Source organism: Macaca mulatta, chromosome 2 (assembly GCF_049350105.2).
Source record: "Macaca mulatta isolate MMU2019108-1 chromosome 2, T2T-MMU8v2.0, whole genome shotgun sequence".
In the NCBI taxonomy this organism is placed as follows: Eukaryota; Metazoa; Chordata; class Mammalia; order Primates; family Cercopithecidae; genus Macaca; species Macaca mulatta.
Window position 1 is genome coordinate 121,658,303 of NC_133407.1, and position 25,145 is coordinate 121,683,447.

General features: G+C 47.1%; 1 protein-coding gene across 6 annotated transcripts in view; it reads left to right on the top strand.

The window, feature by feature from the left end:
* FLNB (filamin B) overlaps window positions 1-25,145 on the top strand; it is a 167,348-nt gene that overhangs the window by 103,487 nt on the left and 38,716 nt on the right. For 3 of the 6 annotated variants that reach the window (XM_015130622.3, XM_077993245.1, XM_077993246.1), the window contains exons 13-27: window positions 1,127-1,240; window positions 1,861-2,004; window positions 2,257-2,380; window positions 2,697-2,857; window positions 4,455-4,545; window positions 4,812-4,981; window positions 11,413-11,530; window positions 13,797-14,059; window positions 15,644-16,241; window positions 16,880-17,053; window positions 18,139-18,301; window positions 19,111-19,271; window positions 22,879-23,046; window positions 24,066-24,158; window positions 24,946-25,069. In XM_015130622.3, coding sequence (XP_014986108.2) covers window positions 1,127-1,240; window positions 1,861-2,004; window positions 2,257-2,380; window positions 2,697-2,857; window positions 4,455-4,545; window positions 4,812-4,981; window positions 11,413-11,530; window positions 13,797-14,059; window positions 15,644-16,241; window positions 16,880-17,053; window positions 18,139-18,301; window positions 19,111-19,271; window positions 22,879-23,046; window positions 24,066-24,158; window positions 24,946-25,069 — 2,666 coding nt within the window. The remainder of the gene's footprint in view (window positions 1-1,126; window positions 1,241-1,860; window positions 2,005-2,256; window positions 2,381-2,696; window positions 2,858-4,454; window positions 4,546-4,811; window positions 4,982-11,412; window positions 11,531-13,796; window positions 14,060-15,643; window positions 16,242-16,879; window positions 17,054-18,138; window positions 18,302-19,110; window positions 19,272-22,878; window positions 23,047-24,065; window positions 24,159-24,945; window positions 25,070-25,145) is intronic. The other 3 variants (XM_015130618.3, XM_077993247.1, XM_015130620.3) reach the window with 1 other exon arrangement.

A 25,145-nucleotide genomic window follows, 5' to 3' on the forward strand; every position in this document is an offset into this window, starting at 1 on the left:
GCGTGAGCCACCACACCCAGCCCAGGCCTACATTTGAATCCTGGTAGGATCACTTAGCACTTCTTATAGTGTTGGGCAGTAACTTACCTGTCTGACTCTTGGTGTCTTCCTCTATAAGACAGGAATGATAGTAGTCTCTGCTTCTACGATGATTCAAGAGGTGGCATGCATAAAGACAGCCTTTAGCTCATGCCTGGCCCATGCAGGGAGCTCCATAAGCTGTTATTTTCTTGCAACTCCAGGGATCATATGTCAGTCTTATAGCCATTTTCTGTAGTTATTATTTCAAGATGCTCCATAGATAAAGGAGGTTTTTTCCCCTAGTTCCCTGCCTCTTAAGTTGGAGCAGTGTTTCCAAGAGTTTCCTCTCAAACCATTAGCAGGCTGATAAGCATTAAGTCTAAGCCAGCCTGGCTGACAGGGAGTTGGCCCCACATGCCAGGTGTGCTACTGTTGGCCCACACGGGCAGCTGTCCATAGGCTGATGTCAGTCTGGGCTGGTAGCTACCCCTTTTTGGCCAAATGCTATTCCTTTGCCCTCTAGGGCAAATGTCCGTGGTAAAGATTCTGAGTCCCCTCAAAGTGGTAACATTGAAACTGGGCATGACTGGAGGTCTCTGCCCCAGTTGTTAGAAGTTCTCTAGGTCAACTCAGAATAAGGCAGGGAGCATGGGTTAGTTTGGGCATGGTTTTAGAATGGGTTTCCAATCTTTTGCCTTCCCTGGGCCACATTGGAAGAAGAATTGTCTTGGGCCACACATAAAATACACTAACGATAGCTGATGAAGAAAAACAAAAACAAAATTGCAAAAAATTTTGTAATGTTTTAAGAAAGTTTACAAATCTGTGTTGGGCTACATTCAAAGCCATCCTGGGCCTCATGGGGCCTTCAGGCCGTGGTTTGGATTCGTTTAGAGAGTTTTCTCCCTTATGAGGGAGAGACATTTGTTTTTAAGTTACAACCTACTTTAGCACTTTACTTCCCGTAACCATCCTCTTATGTGGATACTGTAAAACCAGACACAGGTCATTTTGTTCTTCCCCCATCCCCTGGTTACCTGTCTTTGTATAAGGGTTTAGTTGGGGCCTTACACAGAAAGAGACTTATTATCTGCCTTTGCTTCAGGTTCGAGCATATGGGCCAGGTTTGGAGAAATCTGGGTGCATTGTCAGCAACCTGGCCGAGTTCACTGTGGATCCTAAGGATGCTGGAAAAGCTCCCTTAAAGATATTTGCTCAGGTAAATTTCAGGGGGCCACCTGTGCAGGTAATTGTCAGGTAACAAGATCTGTCCATGTAATGGCAAGTTGCTGAGTCCATCTGATCTTCAGTTTCCTCATCTGCACCTTCGAAATGATAAGAAGATTATCTTATGGGGTTATGTGAGGGTTCAGTGAGACTACCATGTAGAGTACTGGGCTTTTAAAAAAATAATCTTTCTGATTTGTGTTCTGTGGAAATGAGGCTTGTTTGTTTCAGGTTATTCTGTAATGTCTTTTGGTGTGGCTGAAGCTGCTGAGGTCATGGTGGGAGATTTGTAAACAAGGATTTAAAAAGTATGTTTATTTAATCTAATTGAATTTGGCCAAAGGACTTAAATGCAGGAATTGAAATTACGAAGCATTGAGTGGCCATAGCTTTGTTTTTGGGCCACTTGCTTTTAATAACTAAAAATAAATACATGTTATATTTTGTCACAGGTTGTCATCACGTTGTGAAAACATGGCACGTTGTAGTTGGTCCATGAAGTTTTGTTGTATAAGCAAATGGTGACTTGGCTGTCTTGGGAGGCCACAGTAGCCCTGTTTGATAGAGACAATGTGAGGACCACCTCTGGTCCTAGCTCTGGTTTTTTTGCAGGATGGGGAAGGCCAACCTATTGACATCCAGATGAAGAGTCGGATGGACGGCACATATGCTTGCTCATACACTCCGGTGAAGGCCATCAAGCATACCATTGCTGTGGTCTGGGGAGGCGTGAACATCCCGCACAGCCCCTTCAGGGTAGGTTGTGAGGCAGAATCCTGGCTGTTGTATAGAAACGCTTGGTCATACACCAGGTCTGGGATCCATGCCTGACAGCCAAGGCAGACATGTGAAAGGAACCCGTCCCTGGTGGGAACTGAATGATGGAGGGGCCTGAAGGGCAGAGTGCTCCAGCCCACCCAGAAGAACTATTTCTAACAATGTTTTTTATTAGTATTTTACTGGGTCCAAGTGGAGGAGAACTTGATGACCTTCTCCATGTCTCTCTAGGTCAACATCGGGCAAGGTAGCCATCCTCAGAAGGTTAAAGTGTTTGGGCCAGGAGTGGAGAGAAGTGGTCTGAAGGCAAATGAACCTACACACTTCACAGTGGACTGTACTGAGGCTGGGGAAGGTGAGAAAGGGCCTCGTTCAACCCAGTGATCATTGCTTCTTGGGGAAGGGAGTTCTTCTCATAACGTTTTGAGGGCAATTCCCTTTGAACTAGGAAGTAGTCCATCTGAATAAGTAATCATCTACTGAGCCTCTGAGTCATTCCTTGGTGGTGTCTTTGCTAATCCATCATCTCTTTCCCTAAATCCTTACTTTTTCTCAAGTTTCTTACTAGAAGCTTCCCAATTGCTTTTTGGGGGTGTTAACTTGAGCTGGAAGAGATTGCACAGGACATGCTGTTTCTTGTAAGCTGGTGCTAATAAGCTGGTCTGTTCCAGGTGATGTCAGCGTTGGCATTAAGTGTGATGCCCGGGTGTTAAGTGAAGATGAGGAAGACGTGGATTTTGACATTATTCACAATGCCAATGATACGTTTACAGTCAAATATGTGCCTCCTGCTGCTGGGCGATACACTATCAAAGTTCTCTTTGCATCTCAGGTATGTGTTGGAGCCTGGAGTGGAGTAGGTTTGGATTCTCTTTGGCCACTCATGTGCATGTCTCATCTACTTTTTGGTGTTTTATTTTATTAGTATTATTATTTTTGAGATGGAGTCTCACTCTTTCACCCAAGCTAGAGTGCAGTGGTGTGATCTTGGCTCACTGCAACCTCTGCCTCCCAGGTTCAAGTGATCCTCCCACCTCAACTTCCCAAGTAGCTGGGGACTACAGGCTCACACCACCCAGCTAATTTTTTTTTTTTAATTTATTTTTTTTGAGGTGGAATTCTGCTCTTATTGCCCAAGCTGGAGTGCAATGGCATGGTCTTGGCTCACTGCAACCTCCGCCTCCCGGGTTCAAGTGATTCTCCTGCCTCAGCCTCCCGAGTAGCTGGGATTACAGGCCACCATGCCTGGCTAATTTTTTGTATTTTTGGTAGAAATGGGGTTTCACCGTGTTAGCCAGGCTGGTCTCGAACTCCTGACCTCAGGTGATACGCCTGCCTTGGCCTCCCAAAGTGCTGGGATTACAGGTATGAGCCACTGTGCCTGGCCACTCAGCTAATTGTTTTGCATTTTTAGTAGAGACGGTTGCCCAGACTGGTCTCGAACTCCTGACCTCAGGCCTGCCTTGGCCTCCCAAAGTGTTGGGATTACAGGCATGAGCCACTGCATTTGGCCTCCTTTTTGTGTTCTAGTGACAGGGAAGTTGTCTTGAGAACGCTGCTCAATTTCTCTCTGGCTCCTTACAACCAAGAAGGAAAAAAACTTTTATTATTACCACCTTCTAACAAAAGTGAGGCAGTGTGTTCAGTGGTTAAAAGCAGGGGTCTGGAGAGAGACTAGTTTGTTATAAACTTTCATCAATATTTTGGTTGAAATGCAATTAGCTTTTAGATATGTTCTACTTTGATGCCTTTGAAGCAAATGACAGTGGTCTCTGCCCTTAAACTTTTATAGAGAGAGGTGATTTGAAGTTTCAGGTATGCAATGATGAAGATAGGGTGAGCAGGATCCTGAAAGAGAGAATTTTGAAATCCTAGGGATTAAAATTAACCTTACATGTAAATGGGAACCTTAGTAGAATGTTCTGTGCCTAAAGGTAGTGGTCTAGTGGTCTTGACATCATCCATTTAACCTCTTCTGCCTTTATTCCAATAGTCTGCAACATTCTTTTTGAAGAATTATAATTGTTCTGTCTCTGATCACTTCTTGCATTTCCCCAGACCTTAGCTCTCAGCTGTTCCTGGAGGACATTTCCTTCCTTCAGCCCTATATATTATTATCCTTTTTGGTTTTATTCTTGTTGGCATTTTTCATCCTAAGTACTTAACATTTGGTATTACAGGCTCAAAGTCCTCAGGTTTATTTGTGACATCAGGGATCCAGGCATTAGAGAGTGACCTATTATAGAAGACCCTTACCCAATGCTGGGCCCTTTTGGCTTATCTTACCCTTCTGTTTACCTGTGGTAACAGAAGTCTGCTCACCCCTCACTAAGTCAGAGTGATGCTAAGGTTCACCGTTTGTTCAAGGCACCCTGAGCTCTGGCTGTTGCTTCAGGGGCTTTCCTACTAAGACCGTGTCTCTGCTACAGGAAATCCCCGCCAGCCCTTTCAGAGTCAAAGTTGACCCTTCCCACGATGCCAGCAAAGTGAAGGCAGAAGGCCCAGGGCTCAGCAAAGCAGGTAAGATGGCACATCAAGGTTGTCCTGGGCCCCTCTGCCGGCCGGTGGCACTGGGCGTGTTTCGTCCATGGCCTTGAGGAACCTAATCTCCATCAACACCAACACCAAGCTGGCAGGTGTTCTGTGCAGCTCTGATGCAGCAGTGTCCGGCCAGGGCCTGTAGCCGGCTGTCATAATAGACCTGGTGCTGTTGAACCTGTCTGACGGGTTCTCAAAGTGAAACTACTCCAGCTAGTCTGTCTCCTCACACAGTATATCTTTTCCAGGTGTGGAAAATGGGAAACCGACCCACTTCACTGTCTACACCAAGGGGGCCGGGAAAGCCCCGCTCAACGTGCAGTTCAACAGCCCTCTTCCTGGCGATGCAGTGAAGGATTTGGATGTCATCGATAACTACGACTACTCCCACACCGTTAAATATACACCCACCCAACAGGTAGGGTCCTTCTCCCCTCTGCTCCCCTGGCCCCCAGCCAGGCCCTTTTCTATGCAGTCTGTGCTGGGTCACTGTGGACACCAAGGGGTGTGAGAGGTGCTCTGCCAAAGTGCTTCCTGATGGGAAGCGGCTCCTGGCATTTTGAACCCCTCTGGGAGCACCTGTAGGAAGCCCGATGGGTTCTGTCAGGTGGACTGCAGAATTCCCCAAGAGCAAGCAGGAAGCTGGTCCCATATCTCCACCTTCGGTTTGGGTTTTATCAGAGAAATGCTCAGATATTGATATTCAGGCCCTAATATCTATCTTTCTGTTACACATACAGGTGCGCACATGTGCACACACACACACGTGCACTCCCTCGCAGCCTCACCAGCTGCCTTTTAGTCTTTTCATTAATTACCCACAGAGAAAGAGCTGCTACACCTTTATGTTTCCTTCCTGGCCCTTTTAGCTTAGTTTACCCCTTTTATGAGGTGTTGGAATGAGGTCTTTTCTCAAAGAGCCAGTTCAGCCTTTTGTCCCTAAGGCCCAACACACTATTTAGGGCAACAAATTATTCCCCTTTACAAAATGCAGGATTTCACATGTGATCTTACCGTCTAGGCTGGCTTCCTCTGATTATTTCAGGCCATAAGGGCCTTAAAACTACCTCTCGGTACAAGTTAATGTTTATTTGTTTAAAAACATTAAAAAATTTTTTTTATTGTGGTAAAATATATATAACATAAAATTTACCATCTTAACCATTTTTAAGTGTATAGTTCATTAGTGTTAAGTGCATTCATTATGTCGTGCACCCATCACCACCATCCATCTCCATAACTCTTTACATCTTGTAAAACTGAAGCCCTGTATCCATTATATTTGTTTAAAATTTTGTTTTGCTTCATGTTCACACCTCTGGGGTCTGGAGACCAGACATCCTGGCAGAAAAGTCTGGATTTTAATACTTAAGCCTCGTGTTCTAAGTGGTTGTTCCAAACCTCTGAGATTCCTTTATTCTTAAGGGAAACGATCCTGCTGTGTTTGAAATGCCATTTGTAGGAGAAGAAGGGCAACGGTTTCAGCAGAAACACTGCTCAGAAGCCTTGCTTCCACCTGGGTCCTCTCAGTGAGGAGTGGGCAAGAGTCAAGTGGGGAAGAAGGAGGATTATAGTGAGGAGGGGACATGGTGTAGCTGTCCCCTGAGTTTGGGGGCTGCACACCCTTGGAGATGGAATCAAAGGGATTGTGTGTGTCATGTTACAAATGTGGCCCCTTTCATCCAGGCTTGCTGCTGTTTGTGCTTTCTTCTCCAAATTTTTATTTTTATTTATTTATTTATTTGAGACAAAGTCTCGCTCTGTCGCCCAGACTGGACTGCAGTGGCATGATCTTAGCTCACTGCAACCTCTGCCTCCTGGGTTCAAGTCATTCTCCTGCCTCAGCCTCCTGAGTAGCTGGGATTACAGGCACATGCCACCACACCTGGCTAATTTTTGTATTTTTGGTGGAGACAGGTTTCGCCATGTTGGCCAGGCCGGTCTCGAACTCCTGGCCTGAGGCAATCCTTTCACCTCAGCCTCCAAACCTGCGGGTATTACAGGCATAAGCCACTGCGCCTGACCTCAGTATTTGTCTTTTTGTGACTGATTTGTTTTTCTTTGCATAGTGTCCTCTATTGTCATCCACGTTGTAGCATGTGTCAGAACTTCATTGCTTTTTGAGGCTGCATTCCATTGTATGTGTATACATTTTGCTTCTTTCTTCATTGGTTTTTTGTTTGTTTGTTTGTTTTTTCTTGAGATGGAGCCTTGCTCTGTTCCCCAAGCTGGAGTGGCACTATCTTGGCTCACTGCAACCTCTGTCTCCTCGGTTCAGGTGATTGTCCTGCCTCAGCCTACCAAGTAGCTGGGACTACAGGCACGTGCCACCATGCCCAGCTAATTTTTGTATTTTTAGTATGGATGTTTCACCATGTTGGCCAAGGTTTCACCATGGGGTTTCACCCTGTTGGCCAGGCTGGTCTCGAATTCCTGATCTCAGGTGATCCGCCCGCCTCAGCCTCTGAAAGTGCTGGGATTATAGGCATGGGCCACCATGCCCGGCCTTCTTCATTTGTTGAAGAACATTTGGGTTGCTTCTGTCTTTTTTGTCTGTTGTGAATAATGCTGGGTGTACATATATCTCTTTGAGTCTCTACATTTAATTCTTTTGAGTATATACCCAGACATGCAATGCTGGATCATATGGAAATCTCTTTTTGCTTTTTTGAGAAACCACTATACTGTATTCCACAGTGGCTGCACTGCTACAGTCCTGCCAACAGCATGCAAGGGTTCCGGTTTCTCCACATCCTTGTTAACAGTTGTTTTTTTCTGTTTTTGTTGTTGTTGTTGTTGTTGTTGATAGTGACTATCCTATTGAGAGTAAGATGGTGTCTTATTGTGGTTTTGATTTGCATTTTCCTAATGATTAGCGATGTTGATAATCTTTTCACGTGCTTGTTGGTCATTTGCATATTTTCTTTGGAGAATTATCTACTTGCCCATTTTTATATCAACCTTCTTAATTTTATGTTGAGTTTTAGGAATTCTCTATGTATTCTGGATATTAGTTCCTTATCAGATAAATGATTTGCAAATATATTCTCTCACTCCTTGGGTTGCCCTTTTACTCTGTTAATAGTTCTCGTGTGCAGGTTATAAATGTGGCTTCTTATCTCCAGAGTTGCTTCTTCCTGTGCTTTAAAATAAAAAATCCAAAACAAAACATTCATTATTAGTAATGATAAAACTAATACTTTTATAGATAGAGCATCCTTTTCTCATCAGGCCACTCAATAGTAAGTAGGTAATTATTTTCCTGCTGATGGTTCTGAGGGTTGGTGGGAGCCTTACTATTGGGTGCACCAGCCTGAATCTTATTTGTTGCCAAATTCTCCACATTCTTTAGGAGAATGCACCAGAAAGCCATAGCTGTCTGTGTACAATGACTAGGATCACAAGGTCATAGTGTCTTCTAAAAACATTTTGTGACTTTTGCTTTATTCTACGTCTATATGCCTTTTAGTGTTTTGGCTGAGCCGTTAGAAAGTAAGTTGCAGATGTCAGGACAGGGTCAGGGTTTGACCTGCATCCTTGGAAAGGACTGCAAAACCCAGTACCCCAGACGTCCTCTGCTGCTGGTTGAGGCAGAAGTGGTTAGGAGCCTAGGTCCGGTTTTGTCCCCTTTGAAGTGATGCTGGAGGGGAGGCTCCTTACTTCAGAGTCACCCCAAGGTCACATTCATCCAGTTCTCTGATAGCAGGTTTGAGAACTGCTGCCATGGTGAGTACTCACTTAGGGCTGTGCGTCCGGATGGTCCCAGGATACATTCAGGGAGCCTGGTGGGCCTTGGTAGCGGTTGTTGCCTTCAGTGTGAATGACTTACAGGGTGGCACTGGGGTCCTTCTTGTTGTTTGTTGTTTAGAGCTAGTTTTATTGTTTCATTATTTGGGCAACTTGCAATTCTGCCTATTTTTCTATGGCAAAGAAAACATTAAATCTCTCCTTGGATTGAGTTTCCTTCCCACTCCCACCCCCATCCCCAGCACAGAGCCTGGCCCTATAAGTGCTCTGTATAGATTAATGGCTGTGAGTGAGTGAATAAATGATGTGGCGCCTGGATTCACAAGCAGAGATGGCCTAAGAACGTTGTAATCTGGTAGAAGAGTGATGCCCACACCTCCTCATTCTCCTTTGAACTCTGTTTTCTCAAGAGCGGCTAAAAGCTCAAGACTGGGCTAAGGAAGTATGCCCTTGGATGTGGTTAAGAAACCTGGGGCAGCCCAGAAAGCCACCCCCTGACACGGGGGAGGGAGCCTACTTTGAGGGCTAACACCCACAGGCACCTCTTCTCATGGTGGTTTTAGGGTGTAACAGGCTGGAAATCCCCAGAAAGGTGGCTGCTTGGGCATGGGCGTGTCCTGGCCTGGGGTGGGCGCTTCCCCCTCAGAACGCAGGCTGTGCCACGTGGGAGCTGAGAGGTCCTGCCTGAGTAACCCAGGTCTCTGGTTGCTGGTTTTGCTCCCTGACACCTGCAGCCCTGCCACTCCACCTAGCAAAGTCCCTGAGTGACAGATTGCAGGTGCTTGCCTGCATGGGGTGGATGAGCGACGTGGATGACTGAAGGATCCTGTGAGTCCCTTGAGGATGCAAGAGTAGAGCTCGTTTGCCTTAGAGGAATGGACTTGTTGGGTTGGGGCTTGAGGACCCTCCCAGAGGTCAAAGACTCAATTTTATAGGAGGGAAGTTATTTCCCTGAGGACTTTGGTCTTCTCTTGGTTGTGGGTGGCCTCAAGCAGCTTAAATTTCTCACCCCAGTTTCCCCCAAGCAGAGCTGTTTGAGAAGCTAGTGGCAATGTCTCCATTACATGCTGTGCTGGGAGCCACTAGGTTTGGGGACAACTCCATGTGCTACTCTGGCACCTTTAGGAATCCCTGTGAGCTCACAGACCCTCACAGGGTAGCAGTGTCTACCTTGAAGTGTTCTTACCATGGTGGTCCTGGCTGCTCCCAGAGGGCCCTAAAAGTGATGGCGCCGAGGGTGGCTCTCTCAGTCCCATCCTCTTCTGAGCTGTCTGATCGGTGATCGGTGTCTTGTGTATGTATATTTTGAAGGATAAGATTCAGGTTTCAGAAGCATGTAGAGGAGAGTGAAACTGTCTTGCAGCCTGCAAGTTGTGGCAAAATGCACTGGCCATCACTACCCATACATCCCTCACTTCATGGCCCTGTTGGGGAATAAACACAGTGCATTCCTTAGTTGGGGCCTCAGGGGATGCCTTAAAATGCTGTAGGCATTGTAGGTGTAAATCTCCAAGATTTTTTCCCTCCCCCTTCTTAGGTTATTTAAGGTAGAGTTCATTTTCTATCTGAGTTTTTGTTTTGTTTTTGACTGGTAACGAGAGCATACTTTCTTTTATGGGATGGGTGGGTTTAACTGGAAGAGGACTTTTCACTCTCTTTTTTAGTGCTTCAGAGAAGTGGCCAGAAAACTTTATGCAGGTGAGGGAGAAGGTATCCCCAAGACCTCTGGTTAGCCTGAGGTCTGCCTAGTGAGCCCCTGAATTGTTAGGGGCTGTGGGGAAACGGAAGCTCGGGAAGAGTTGGCACATTGGGAATGCCGCGTTGGCTGGAGTAGCGAGTCAGTCCTGCCTTAAACAGTACAAGAAGGAGACATTTCCTGCCTCTTGGCTGGCTCCCAGCTCTGTTGAATTTGACCTGTGCACATTTTACCAGGAAATGTTGTACGCATGAGGCAGGGGGCCAGTTGGTTTTGTGTGCAATACTTAAAAATCCTAGAAAATTAATCCTCCCTTCATTGATGCAACCAGTTTTTGTTTTGTTGCTGCTGTTGTTTTTTTTCTTGGCCTTTACCCCCTTCCTTATTACAAAAGGAATGTGACAAAATATACATAGGCCAAATGCTATACACCCTTTTAACACTCGATCAGCAACAGCTTTCAGCAGGGCCTGCATTCCAGCAAGGCTGCTGGATTCTTGGGGGGAACTCATGTCTCCCTCCCACTTTCCTGTTACATTATGCCTGGTCAATTGAGGTGAAGGGGATCTTGATCTACTGAGACAGCCATGAGATTTCTTGGAGCCTCGATTTGGAGGGAGGGAACTTGGCCAACCATGGAGAGAAGAAGCCGGCTGTGTGCCATCCTGGAACCGGCCAGAGGAGAGAAATGGCACACACATGGCCATCCCGTGCCACCCGGCCACCCGTGAGGGAGCCTGCCAATCCTGCAAGCACCGTCTGCCTTCACACTTGCAATTTTATTTTGTTTCACATAATGGAAGTTCAGATACTGTGTGGTGGTCTTAGCACGGGTCTAGGTGAACTCTTGCAAATCCCTGTTGCAGCCTGGGGGCCTCAAATGGATTCCTAGGACAGAAATGGTTCTGTGTGATTAGTGGCTCCAGGCCCAGCTGCTGTACCTGTGGCTGGCACTGGGTATGATGGTGGGGAGGTGGTTTGGCAAAGCAGCTAGGACACAGGTTTGGGGGCCATGGGTATGAGGCCCAGCTTGCACCCTTACCAAGGTGTGTGACTTGGGGTACGTTATTTACCAGTCTGAGCCGTAGTTTCCTCTCCTGAAAAAATGAGATGACAGTAGGAACTACCCCTTAGGACTGTTTTGATCTTGAATTGAGGAAATGCATAAAAGCACATAGCACGGTGCTTGGTGTGTAGAAAATGTTCATTATCAAATTATAAAAATTGCTCCTGTTATTATTAGCTGCTCTTATTTGATCTGATTTTCAGATCTAAGACACTTTCTACACTGATTGGAATCAAGTCTCCCCTGTCTGTGGGAAGAATGAGGGATCTTGCGGGGAGTTTAAATATCAAGTTAGCATGTTGGTACCGAAAGGTAAACTGGGTTTTCTCTTTTGTTCCAGGGCAACATGCAGGTTCTGGTGACTTACGGGGGCGATCCCATCCCTAAAAGCCCTTTCACTGTGGGTGTTGCTGCACCGCTGGATCTGAGCAAGATAAAACTCAATGGGCTGGAAAACAGTAAGTGCCTGAATGGAGGGCATATGGGTTGTTGATGACCACCCAGCGTGGCTGCTGGTTAGATTTTCTTCAAAAGATGGAATTCACAGAGAAGCAAATTCTACTTTAAGAGACTTTGCAGTTGCACAGACTTTGGTTTGAATTAGGGCCGTGCTGTGAAATAACTGTGACTGTGTCTGCCCCTTAGCCTCACCGAGACTCAGCTTTCTCATTTGTACAGTGGGGGTGTCGGCGGGGAGAGGTTGAGAACACCCGTGGGAATATCGTGAAAATTATATGAGCTAATGGTTCAGAGGCTGGCACGTAGTCAGCCCTCAGTATATTGCTGGCATTGCAGTAGGAAGTGTTCATTAAAAAGAGAATTTGGGCCACATCGCTTTCTGATGAATTTCTAACTGTGCCAGCTGTCCTTGGCAACTGAATCCACATTAAGGTTGCGAGTCAAGCATAAATGCCAGATCCCTGGCACTCAGAAGTCACTACCACCACGCCTCTGCCCCATCCCAATATTCCTTTAGCTTGTTAGGGATTTTACTAGTATAAGCCCATTTCGCTTATTTTCAATTTTGTAATTATTTTTTAGTAGGAAAATTTCAAAAGTAGAAAAGAAAAGAGAATAATATAACATGAACACTGATGTACTTATCACTCAGCTTCAGATGTTCAACACATGCTCATAAAATGATTTTTTTTGTACAAGTAAAAATAAATCCATTTTTCATCTAAAAAACATTACAGTTAAGGGGTAATTCTACTTTAACCCTCACCTCCCCTGCTCCCTAGGATTAACCACAGTTGTCAATTCAGTTTCTGTTCTTCCACATCTTCTCTCTGCATCTATACATATAGATGTGCCTGTGGAAAACATTTGGCTATATTTATTTTGCATTAAAGTTGCCCTGCTGTATAAACCTATGTCTTCAGCCTGCCTCCAACAGTGCACCTCAGGAATCATTCACTCCTACATCTTTTCTGTTGGTATTTACCACTGAGTGGCCCCAGACTGGATGCCCCTCTGGGCTCACATTCACCTCGTTTCAGGCTTACTGAGGCAGGGCTGAGTGCATACCCCCAGGACGGGTATGCACTCCAGGGTACCACTGGCAGTGAGGGTTTCTCCAGGGTACCACTGGCAGTGCCATCAGTGAGCATCTTCCTTCACTTGTGACCCAAGCGCACAAATTGCAACCAAGGCCAGCTCCCAGTTGTGGAGATCCAAAGTGAGAGCTCGCTGTTGGCTTTTGTAGCTGGGGCAGCCAGCCCTGAGTGTGTGAACGTTTGCTGCCCAACCCTGTCATGTCTCCCCTTGTCACTCCTTTCCCCAAGACATGAGAGCTTTGACTCCAGAACAGGAAAAGCATGGTGCCAATTAGGAAAGCCACTTTTCCGGTGGGAAGTGGCGACCCGGGACCTCCTTGCTTATGGTTCGACAGTGTCCATCTTGCCAGGCCCTGTGTTGCTTCAGAGTCAAGGTTCTCTGAGTTGTGGCGGGGACCCTGTGTTCCCAGTGCTTTTGTTTTGGGTAAAGTCCTTTCCCTGCTTTTGTCTAATCTAACGCTTGGGCTTCCTGCAGCCCTGCTTTGCAGAGACCTTTTGGAAACCATCACGGTACAGTTAGTTCTCAGGACTTGCTTCAATCGCCTCGCGTTTGGCAGCTCTGTGACTTCTGCTCTCTTGAGGGGGAAGGGTGCCTGTAAGATGGAGTTGGCTGCCAAGAATTAGTAAATAAAACATTGACTTATGAGGGTGTTTGGATATAAAGTTAACACCAAAAGTAAGTAAATAAGAGAAGACAGTGTCAGATTACAACTTTCTGGTCAGCAAAGATTGTGGGGTCAGGTAAATTTCACTTTAAGTCCCAGTTGGGAGGCTGCTGCATATGTCACCCTGGACACGTTACTTAACCTCTCTGAGCATCAGTTTCCCTATCTGTGAAAGCCATTGGTTAATAATAAATACCCCATAGGATTGTGATGAAAATTAAGACAATACCCTATTTGTGCTTGACATATAAAATGCATTTAGTAAATGATAGCCATTATTGCTGTCATCACTAATGGATGATTATGCCTTCACTGGTTGTTACTGAGGCTGAGATGCAGATGATACTTACTCAGCTTTGCTGCTTGTCCTCTGCAGCAGCTGTTGCTTATGGTAGAGGCTGAGATAAGTCCCTGTGTCCAAAGAACCATTGCTTCTGTGCTCTGGATTGTTCCTGCTGCTGAAAACGGTCAGCTCTTCACCTTGGCTTGTGTTTCTTTTCCAGGGGTGGAAGTTGGGAAGGATCAGGAGTTCACCGTTGATACCAGGGGGGCAGGAGGCCAGGGGAAGCTGGACGTGACAATCCTCAGCCCCTCTCGGAAGGTTGTGCCATGCCTAGTGACACCTGTGACAGGCCGGGAGAGCAGCACAGCCAAGTTCATCCCTCGGGAGGAGGGGCTGTATGCTGTAGACGTGACCTACGATGGACACCCTGTGCCCGGGAGCCCCTACACAGTGGAGGCCTCACTGCCACCAGATCCCACCAAGGTCAGCCTTTGCTTTTGTCCCAGAACTTGCCTCATTGTTGTCAAACATGACACCATAGTCCTTCTCTGGTTCTTCCTGGCAAAGACCTTCTAAAATCGTTTTGTGATGAAAGTCAGCACAATTCACTGTGAAAGGTCCCTTGGGTAGGTGGGTAACAACCCTGCTCCTCCTCTTGCTCTCTGACTATAAGACTTTGGTGAGGGGCTCCCTGTCCCAGAGTCTTCTTTCTTCGCTTGTTAGCATAATCACAGTCCTCACTACAAAGCCAGCCTGTAAGGGGCAGGTGAGTTAGCAAACGTGAGGCCTCTGCCTAGCACCCAGCTCACAGACGGAGCTCACCCTATAGAAGCTTGAATCATGTAATATAAACATACATTATTCTGGCCAGGTGCGGTGGCTCATGCCTCTGTAATCCCAGCACTTTGGGAGGCCGAGGCGGGCGGATCACGAGGTCAGGAGATCGAGACCATCCTGGCTAACGCAGTGAAATCCTGTCTCCACTAAAAATACAAAAAATTAGCCAGGCATGGTGGTGGGCACCTGTAGTCCCAGCTACTCGGGAGGCTGAGGCAGGAGAATGGCATGAACCTGGGAGGCGGAGCTTGCAGTGAGCCGAGATCGCCCCACTGCACTCCAGCCTGGGCGACAGAGCAAGACTCCGTCTCAAAAAACAACAACAACAAAAAATACATTATTCATGGCTGGGCACGGTGGGGCTCATGCCTTTAATCACTGCACTTTGGGAGGCCAAGGTGGATGGATCACTTGAGGTCAAGAGTTTGAGACCAACCTGGCCAACATGGTGAAACCCCATCTCTACTAAAAATACAAAGATTAGCTGGGCATGGTGGCGCACACCTGTAATCCCAGCTACTCAGGAGGCTGAGGTGGGATAATCGCTTGAACCTGGGAGGCGGAGGTTGCAGTGAGCTGAGATCGTGCCACTGCACTCCAGCCTGAGCGACAGAGTGAGATTCCGTCCCCTCCAAAAAAAAAAAAAAAAAAAAGTTCATTGTCATTTGTTCATAGTAACCCTGACTCAGGGGGTTTTGGAAGATTTCCAGTGGTCTCAATGGTATGAATCCTATGAAGGTGTCTTATTTGTTGAATTAGAGGTGAAAGCCTCATTCCTCACTCTTTTTTAGAAACAATTTAGTTTTTTTATTACACAGAATTTGTTGAGCAAAGTGCAACAGCCTAAGCCACAGCCAGCTCCACAAGAGCCCTTCCACGAGCCCTCAAGCTGGGATCTCGCGTATGTTTGTTGGAATGGACATTAGGTCTCCAAGTCCAGGCCTCTGATTTAGAAAGGTCAGGTGTGGTAGGAGAGAGGAGAGTCTTAGAGGGGCTGCTCCAGGGGGTCACACCTCTCGCGCCTTTTCGCTGGTGATCAAGTTCTGAGGCATTTACTGCATTGGCTGTTGTGGATCTAACTCATGTGTGCATGTGTGACACATGAAGCCCCAAGAGAAGGGCTGCCTGGCTAAGATGCACTTCCACGCTGATTACATGCGTGGGTGTTGAAAGCAGTGCTGGCTGAGCAGTGATCCCAGTGCAGTTTGACTTTATTCTTTGCTCAAATAGGTGAAGGCGCATGGTCCCGGCCTCGAAGGTGGTCTTGTGGGCAAGCCTGCTGAGTTCACCATCGATACCAAAGGAGCTGGTACCGGAGGTCTGGGCTTAACGGTGGAAGGTCCATGCGAGGCCAAAATCGAGTGCTCCGACAATGGTGACGGGACCTGCTCAGTCTCTTACCTTCCCACAAAACCCGGGGAGTACTTCGTCAACATCCTCTTTGAGGAAGTCCACATACCTGGGTCTCCCTTCAAAGCCGACATTGAAATGCCCTTTGACCCCTCTAAAGTCGTGGCATCGGGGCCAGGTCTCGAGCATGGGAAGGTGGGTGAAGCTGGGCTCCTTAGCGTCGACTGTTCAGAAGCGGGACCAGGGGCCCTGGGCCTGGAAGCTGTCTCAGACTCGGGAGCAAAAGCCGAAGTCAGTATTCAGAACAACAAAGATGGCACCTACGCGGTGACCTACGTGCCCCTGACGGCCGGCATGTACACACTGACCATGAAGTATGGTGGTGAACTCGTGCCACACTTCCCCGCCCGGGTCAAGGTGGAGCCTGCCGTGGACACCAGCAGGATCAAAGTCTTTGGACCAGGGATAGAAGGGAAAGGTGGGTTTCATTAAAAAAAAAAAAAAAGGCAAGCTGGGACTTAAGGGTTACCTGAAACTTGGAGCTGCAAACTCAGCCACCTGCAGGAGCCAGGTGACCTATGAGGCGGTGCTCACCTGTTCCCTCTGCCTCAGGGAGTGGTTGGGGGGCCCTGGTGAAGGTTGAGCACATTGCATTTCTGGGGACCGTGTTAGCTGACCCCTGTTTTCTGTTTCTCCATGGGGAACAGGACCTAGCATTGTCAGCAGAACCTCTAGTTTTTCTGGCAAAGCCCGAAATCTTGATTTTTCTCTGGAAACTCAACATGCAACATGTTGGCATTTAATTGGAAAAAAGTTTAAAATGTGGTGTTGGCTAACACCTGCATGCCACAGGGCAGGTTTGTCTTCAACCTTTAACCTGTCCTAGGGCCCTCAGTGTCAACAGTCATGTTGTCACTTAGCCATGGCTACTCTGGAAGGGACTGCTTTTGGGAGGGAGTGGGTTAATATTCTTGATTTCAGAGGTAGAAAAACCAGTTTTCCACCGTTACTGAAATTAGACTTCATGTGTCCTGAAGTGCCAAGAGCCTTGGTTCTGGGGTTTACTCTTGGGTCTGGGGTACTGGTGGCAGTGTTAGCTGTGTGCTTGCTCTGCAGATGTGTTCCGGGAAGCCACCACCGACTTTACGGTTGACTCTCGGCCGCTGACCCAGGTTGGGGGTGACCACATCAAGGCCCACATTGCCAACCCCTCAGGGGCCTCCACCGAGTGCTTTGTCACAGACAATGCTGATGGGACCTACCAGGTGGAATACACACCCTTTGAGAAAGGTGAGCCGCCCTGTCCTCGGACTGGACCCTTGTTCAGAGTTGTCCTTGGTCATTTCCTCCTGGTGGCTGGTACTGACACCTGCCCCATGTGCTAGGCCTGTCTTAGCAGGGCCACATGCAGAGTGACAGAGTGGAAGTCAGCCTCCGCAGCAGTCACCTACCCACTCAGTGCCTGGCTTGCTGGCCTTGTGTAATAGGTGGGCTGGGTTTAGCCTCAGTCTCACCTCAGCAGGTTGTGGGGTAATGCCATGATGTTGCTCATTTGTGCCATTTTTCTTTGCGTATGAATTTCTTTCTTCTTGAATATTAGGAATTATAAAAAATTTCAATAAATGGAAAAGCATAAAGAAAAAAATAAAAGTGCCATATATATCTCCACTACCTGGAGATCGGAAGCCTACAATATTGTGGCATAGATATTTTTAATCTTCTTGTAGATGTATGTTTCTTCTGTTTCGTGGGTTTCGCTTTTTCTTTTGGTTAATGGCTGGGTGGTGTTTTCCCAAATGCGGGTAGTCTATTTAGGATAACTGACTTGAATATTTGCTTGGTTGGGATGGAGTGGCTTATGTGACTGCAGATAGATGGTTTGTATTATTTAAAAGTCAGATCATACCTACATTACTGTGGGTTTGTTTTCTTTTGTTTTTTTTTGAAACAGGATCTCACTCTGTCACCCAGGCTGGAGTGCAGTGGTGCAATCACAGCTCACTGCAGCCTCAACCTCCTGGGCTCAAATGATCCTCCTGCCTCAGTCCCCTGAGTGGCAGGAACTGCAGGTGTGCACCACCACACTCAGCTAATTTTTGTATTTTTTGTAGAGATGGGGTCTCGCCATGTTGCCCAGGCTGGCCTTGAACTCCTGGACTCAAGCGATCTACCTACTTCGGCCTCCCAAAGTGCTGGGATTATAGGTGTGAGCCACTGCCCCAAGCCACATTACTGTGTTTTTAACCCCCTTTTCCAAATAACATAGTATAGCATGCAGACTTGAATGCTAGATAAAACTCTGAAGTAGAGAATCATTTTTTCACAAATCGGGGATTTATGTGCAAATATGTGTTTCTGTTTGTTGTTTTGAACAGGTCTCCATGTAGTGGAGGTGACATATGATGATGTGCCTATCCCAAACAGTCCCTTCAAGGTGGCTGTCACTGAAGGCTGCCAACCATCTAGGGTACAAGCCCAAGGACCTGGATTGAAAGAGGCCTTTACCAACAAGCCCAATGTCTTCACTGTGGTTACCAGGTAGGCAAGGCCCTACATTTGGTGTCTTGAATCTCATTTTTATGGCTAGATTCTACTATGTGTCATAGTTTCCTAACTTTTGATAAGATGCATTTTTATTTTTATAATGTATATTTCCTTCTGTAGAGACTTATGTTACATAGAAAGACCAAGCATACCTAAAAAACATACCAAAGCACTAGATAATGGTCATGAAACTATTTAGCAAACTGGGACTGAATCAAGCTCTGTATCTTCATAATGTAAAAATTTGTAGCCAACCTTGTAAGTATTTTTATTAAAGTTGGTTGCAAGGCATATGCCTGTGTTGTACTTGCAGTCCTAGCCAGTGCAATTAGATAAGAAAAATAGGCTGGGCATGGTGGCTCACACCTGTAATCCCAGCACTTCAGGAGGCCCAGATGGGACATTTGCTTGAGGCCAGGAGTTTGAGACTAGCCTGGGCTTGCTAGTACATGCCTGTACTCCCAGCTACTACTTGGGAGGCTGAGGCATGCGAATTGCTTGAACCAGAGAGACATAGGTTGCAGTGAGTCAAGACCGCGCCACTGCACACCGGCCTGGGCAATGGAGTGAGACTCTGCCTCAAGAAAAAGGAAAATCAATGAAACATAAGCATTGAAAAGGAGGGGTCAGAGTGTCTTTATTTATATTATACTAATGTGAAATTCCCTTTGTGAGAGTGTATCGTAGTAATTGAATTGGGGTGGCTACATGGAATAGTTTATAAAGGGAATTTGCATGAATTTTGGCAATAAGCAGACCAGCATAAATGGTGCATATTTCACTTTCTTTTCCATCCTTTCCAGAGGGGCAGGAATTGGTGGGCTTGGCATCACTGTTGAGGGACCATCAGAGTCGAAGATAAATTGCAGAGACAACAAGGATGGCAGCTGCAGTGCTGAGTACATTCCTTTCGCTCCGGGGGATTATGATGTTAATATCACATATGGAGGAGCCCACATCCCTGGTAAGCTATTCCTCAGAGAGGACCCCAAAGAAGAATTGATTTTGCAGGAAAATGGGTTTGATTTTGCTTATCTCTCTGAGTGGGAAAAACAATCTGATATTTGTAATAGCAGCAAAAGGAAAAAAAAAATCTCTACCTTATTTTGTGCTTGGCTCTTATATACCTTATTCATGTGTCTTGGCTTCTTTTTTTCACTGACAATGCTAGTAGCTGATCAAGATATGCAGATTCAAATTCTTCTTTATAATTTCTTTTGTATTTAGTGATGTCGTGTACACTCACTGTGAAACAGGGTTTCTCAACTTTGGCACTATGTTTCTCAACTTTGGCACTTTGGCACTAGTTTCTCAACTTTGGCACTCACTGTGAAACAGGGTTTCTCAACTTTTGGCCAGATGATTCTTTGTGGTGTGGGGCTGTCCTGTGCAATGTAGACTTTTGTCAGCATCCCTGGCCTGTACCTGCTAGATGCCCATAGCAGACTTCTCCTTCCCCATTCTTATTTGTAGCAACCAAAAATGTCTCTATATCTTGTCAGATGTCTTGAGGGACAAAATCACTTCAGGCTGAACCACCGCTGTAAAGATTCAAACAATAAACAAATATATCACTTAAGTAGTGAAGGACCCTCCCCCATTTGTTTTGAGGGGAGGACTCTCCATAGGTTCTAGTTCTCTACTCAAATGATTGTCACCCCCACACATTTTATTTATTTATTTCAATAGCTTTTGGGGTACAAGTTGTTTGTGGTTACATGGATGAATTCTATAGTGGTGAATTCTGAGACTACCTCCCCCACCCCCATTTCTAAAAGGGCAGGTGAGTATGTGGTGTGGACACAAGACCAAGGACTGGGGCTGTTCTGGGCCACTTATGCCTCGTCTCAGGTGTGGTGTGAAGAGGGCAGAGCCCCACCCCAGGACCCCAGGAGCAGGAAAAGCCTCAGCGGAGGCTTGTTCTTCTCTCTCTGGGTCACGCTGAGAGGAGAAGGGCAGGCTGAGAGGCCCACTGCTGGGTTCTGGGTTGACTCTCAGGCAACTGGAGTGTCCACTGACCACACATTTTCCTGATTCCATCCCTGCTTCCCCATTACCACATGGAAATGTGCACACACACTCACACTCACTGTCTTTCTCTCACACTGATCAGAAAATGTTGACATTCAACTCAGATTGATTCTACTTAGATATTCATTTAAGCCTCAAGTCATTTAAAACATGTTTCTCCTCAAACTTGTGCTTGTGGCTCATTCAATATAGATTTTAAAAATTCCCATAATCACTAGTCTAGGAGATTTCAGCTTTGGGCAAGACAAAGTTCCTGCCCTCAGGGAGCTTACTGTCTAGGGCTTATACAACTAAAACTTGTGATGACTGCTATGAAGAACGAGAATGGGGCTCAGTGACAGAATTCAGAGCTACAGGCTCCTTTTGGAGTTTTGTAACACTTGCATTAGGAGAGAGTTGGGCACAGAGAACGAGTAGAAGGCTGCTCCCAGGAGGGGTGATGTGGTGGCTCCGACCTGGCAGGCAACAGCGGAGATGAACATCTCCTGGTTTTTGTGGCAACGAAACTTTTTGACTATGGGGAAAGGCTGGTGAATGCCACCAGCTTCCGAATCCCCCTTACAGAAAGGGGTCAGAGTTTGTCCCCTGTGGCCCACCTGTGAGCTTAAAGTAAATGGCCATCTTTGAGCATAACAACAGAAAAAACATTCATTTGTGGTTTTCCCATCAGGTGTGGATGGTGCCTTTTTATGTTTCAGGCTCTCTGTTGCCTCCCAGAGACAGCCAAATGCCAGCTTTTCCAGAACCCCAGAACTTTCCCAGGTGGAAACATTTAGTGAAGTGTTGGTTGGTTTTCTTAGCGTCAGGCTTCTTAGCTAAGGCAACCCATGGGGGTACTGCCGTGAAACCGTCGGCGACCTGCCAGCTTCTAATTTCTGGGTGCTTAAATATTAGCCCAGTTTTTCCTGGCCTGGTTAAAAACCCGGAGTGGAGTTATTTTTAACAACATGTCCTGTCTTACCCATAATGGCGTGTTGATTTCCTGTGGTAGGCCAGCTGTGGTTGGTTGGTGGTGGCTGCCTAGACCACTGGATTGACTGGGGTTCAGAGTGCATGAGGAAGAAGGGCTGGCATAAGGGAATGGTGACATGTGTCTGGGCATGGAATAAGGGAGTGGCGGATAATGCTTGGGGTCTGCCATCTTGGACAGTTTATCTTACCCGGGTTTGTTGATTCTTGGCTACTCTCATGCTGAGTTCAGACAACTTCTAGTGGAGGCTCTGACTTAAAGATTGGTCTCAGAGGTAGTCCCTTGCCGTCAGCTGTTGACATTGAAATCCTCAACTGTCACTCTCTAAAGTAAAGCCCCCTTTTGTTCCTCTCACCCCAGTGTGGAGGCCTGTGCTTGTTTGCCAGGGCCAGCCATTTATTTCATGTAGCTAAAGTCCTGGATGCTGTTGAAACCCATCTGTTGTTAGAAAGCCGGAGACTCAGTTCTTTGTGTGTCTTGGCTATCTACCATCTCTACTTCTACAAAGTATAAACTCTCTGAGATGCAAAGCAGAGAGCCCTCAGCTTTCACGGCAGTCATTAACTTTGCCAGACACCATGGGGAGCACCAGGACGCCCGTGCAAGGCAAGAGGTGCATGTGGCCCCTTGACGATGGGCGTGGTAGCCTGAGGCATGCTGCAGGTACCCTGGATGGGGAGGTCCCCCCTCCACAGAGAAGTCCATGAGTGTCCATGGCCCAGCCCTTGTTTCTCTGTTGAGCACTTCTCTAGCAAATCGCTATCTCCTTTCCTCGACTCCTCTGTGCTTCATCTTTAAAACGGACACCCACAAGGAGTCAGAGGCCCTCAGGGTCCCCCGTGGAGTCAGCCATGCAGCAGGAACTCAGCTTACACTCAGGAAGACAGTGAGGCTTCACCAGGTGGCTGGGTGACTGAGAAGGTCGAGTGTGGTCAGAAGGTGCCAGCTGCATTGGAGGGAGAGGAGTCTGGGGGACACATGGGAGCCATTTGTGGGAGACAGGGCTGGATGTGGGCTGCAGGGCCTGCCCATCTCTCTCCATTCTGTTCTTCCACCACTAGGCTTCCTCCTTCAGTTTCTCCAGCAGCCTGTCTCCTCCCTCACCTCTGGGCTCCTGCATGTGTTGAGGCCTCTCTGAAGCATCTCTCCATCTGCTCCCTCTTGTGCCGCAACTGAGATGTTACTGGAAAGCTTTCTCTGGTCTTACGCAGACCAGGTTGATTGCCTACTGAGTGCTCCACCTTCCACACCCCCAATACATTATGTAGGATGTTAGAGTGATTTGCTTGCCTCATCCTTCTCCTGCATTGTGCGTTCCTGGGGTGGGGGGTGGCGGTTGTTAACCACTCAGGATCCAGCACCTGGCACAACATCTGCATGTAGTAGGTGCTCTGTGAGAATGGTTGACAACAATGAGTGGGTGCATAAGCAGTGCACACAGTGAGGCAGGAGGGGCTGACCGAGGCCTGCATGGCCGAGGTCCCAGGGGAGCAGCAGTGCCATTCTGGGTGTGCACAAGGTAGTCTCCAGTTCCCAGCTTGTGCTCAGAATCCCATGACCTCTCTTCCAGGCAGCCCCTTCAGGGTTCCTGTGAAGGATGTTGTGGACCCCAGCAAGGTCAAGATTGCCGGCCCTGGGCTGGGCTCAGGCGTCCGAGCCCGTGTCCTGCAGTCCTTCACAGTGGACAGCAGCAAGGCTGGCCTGGCTCCGCTGGAAGTGAGGGTCCTGGGCCCACGAGGTAAGTATGCACCCTGCCTTCCTACAGACATTCATCTGCCCCAGGCAGGGGCAGCCGTGACCCAGAGCAGATGCTTTGCTTTTGAGTTTGCTCATGAGCTTAAAATTAAATTTAAAAAAATTACTTTATTGTTTCATGTTCTATTTAAACAGTAGAAATTCCTGCTTACAAGTAAGCAGGCTTGTTATTTCTCCAGTGATCTGTCCCCCCATTTAATAATACGGCTATCAGTTTCTTAGATGAAGCAGCAGTATTTGGGCTCTCGTATGTAATATGGTGGCGACTGTTTCATTATGTGTTTCAGCATTTGTGAGGGGGCGGGTTGGTCTGGATGTGGCAGATGGTGGGGTTTGGAAGTCATTGAGATACCGTGGTGTCCATGTGGTACATACCAGAACCTGTGGGAATGCCAGGTACATGATGCACGTGATATGTGGCTTTGTCATTGTCTCAATTCCCCAGAGACAGAGGGTGTCTTGGGGAATGGTCTTTGTTGGCAATTTGGCCTGCCCTGTTGGCAGCCTGGAACTTGGGTTTGGTAAGGCTAGCGGGCCATATGGGGACAAAGCCCTGAAGGGCATTGGAACTTGCCTTTTTTGGTAAGTGACCATGTTTCCTCCTTCAGCACTTAAAATTGCTTTTCTCCCGCATAGAGGACAGTGTGCCTAATTTCTTACATAATCTGGATTTTCCTCCCCAGTGATATATTCTTGGATTCACAGAAGTGGCAAATGGGGATTTCCCTCTTTGAAGAGGAACCTTCTCCTTCATGGAGTTCAGCAGGAGGTTATGTCCTTTGAAGCTCAGGGCAGAAGTGGTTTGGGGCAAATGAGGTCATGGGGCTGGGATCAGATTCTGTGAAGTTACAGAGCTTCAGGACCTGCATGCGTTTGTGTGCATGTATGTGTCCCTGTGTATGTGTGAATGAAAGAGGGAGAAAAAAAGAAAGAAAGAGAAGCTTTACTTGGATATCTGCCTCCATTATGAAGGACTCTCAAGTAACAGCCTTTTGATTTTAGCTGATGGCACGGATTCCCAGTCATGGCGCAGCCCCTTGAAAGCCCTTTCAGAGTTCTTTAAAGGTGACCCGAAGGGTGACTTTAATGAGACAGGTTTGCATTTTCCCATGGCTGCTGAATTATGTAACCCAAATGCTTCTTGCTGGCCTCACTTTAAAATTGGCTTACACCTGCCTCATCTGCTTTGCTTAATGAGCATGCCATGCTTTGATTAACCTACCCTGGAGTTGGCCCATCCTTGACTCTCACGTCGGAAACTGGGATCTGGACTCTGCAACCCAGTGCATGCCTTGATGATGTTTTAGCGTAATCTCCAACATCTCCACAGACTTCATCTTGAGGGTCCCCTTGCCCCATGAGATTGGCACCATCACCTGCCCTGCATCTATGCCCCAGCATGCTGGTACCACAGTGTTCTTTACTCAAAGGTGGCCACAAGTCTTGACTAGCCAGCCCATTGGTTAGTTTTTGCTTTTCACAGTTTTGGACTCTTTGGCAGTGTCTCAGCTGTAGAGTAAAATTGCCACATCCTAAGCATGCCTAACCAGCTTGAAAGGTTATAGCGTGTCTTCAACATGCATCATCCACGTACACCCTCCAGCAGCAAGCACAGGCAGTCTCCTTAATTATACTCTAGGGCAGACTGAGTGTATTTTAGCCAACAGAAAGCTAAAGGTGTCTCTTGGGGTCATTTCTGCAACCATGAATTGGGGTTCCTATGATTTTTTCAGGCCTGTGATTATGGTTGCTTGCCTTTAGGTTATTCATCAGTGGAAACCAATAGCTCTTGGGGATGGATGTGATCCTATTTCAAACTTAGCCAAGGGTGAAGTAAAGGTGAAGCCAGGCTCCTCCTTAAACCTCTCATCTCTGTCCTCAGGCCTGGTGGAGCCAGTGAACGTGGTGGACAATGGGGATGGCACACACACAGTAACCTACACTCCATCTCAGGAGGGACCTTATATGGTCTCAGTTAAATATGCTGATGAAGAGATTCCTCGCAGGTAAGCTCCATCCATCCACCCATCCATTCCTCCATCAATCTATCTGTCCACCCTTGCATTCCTCCATCATTCCATA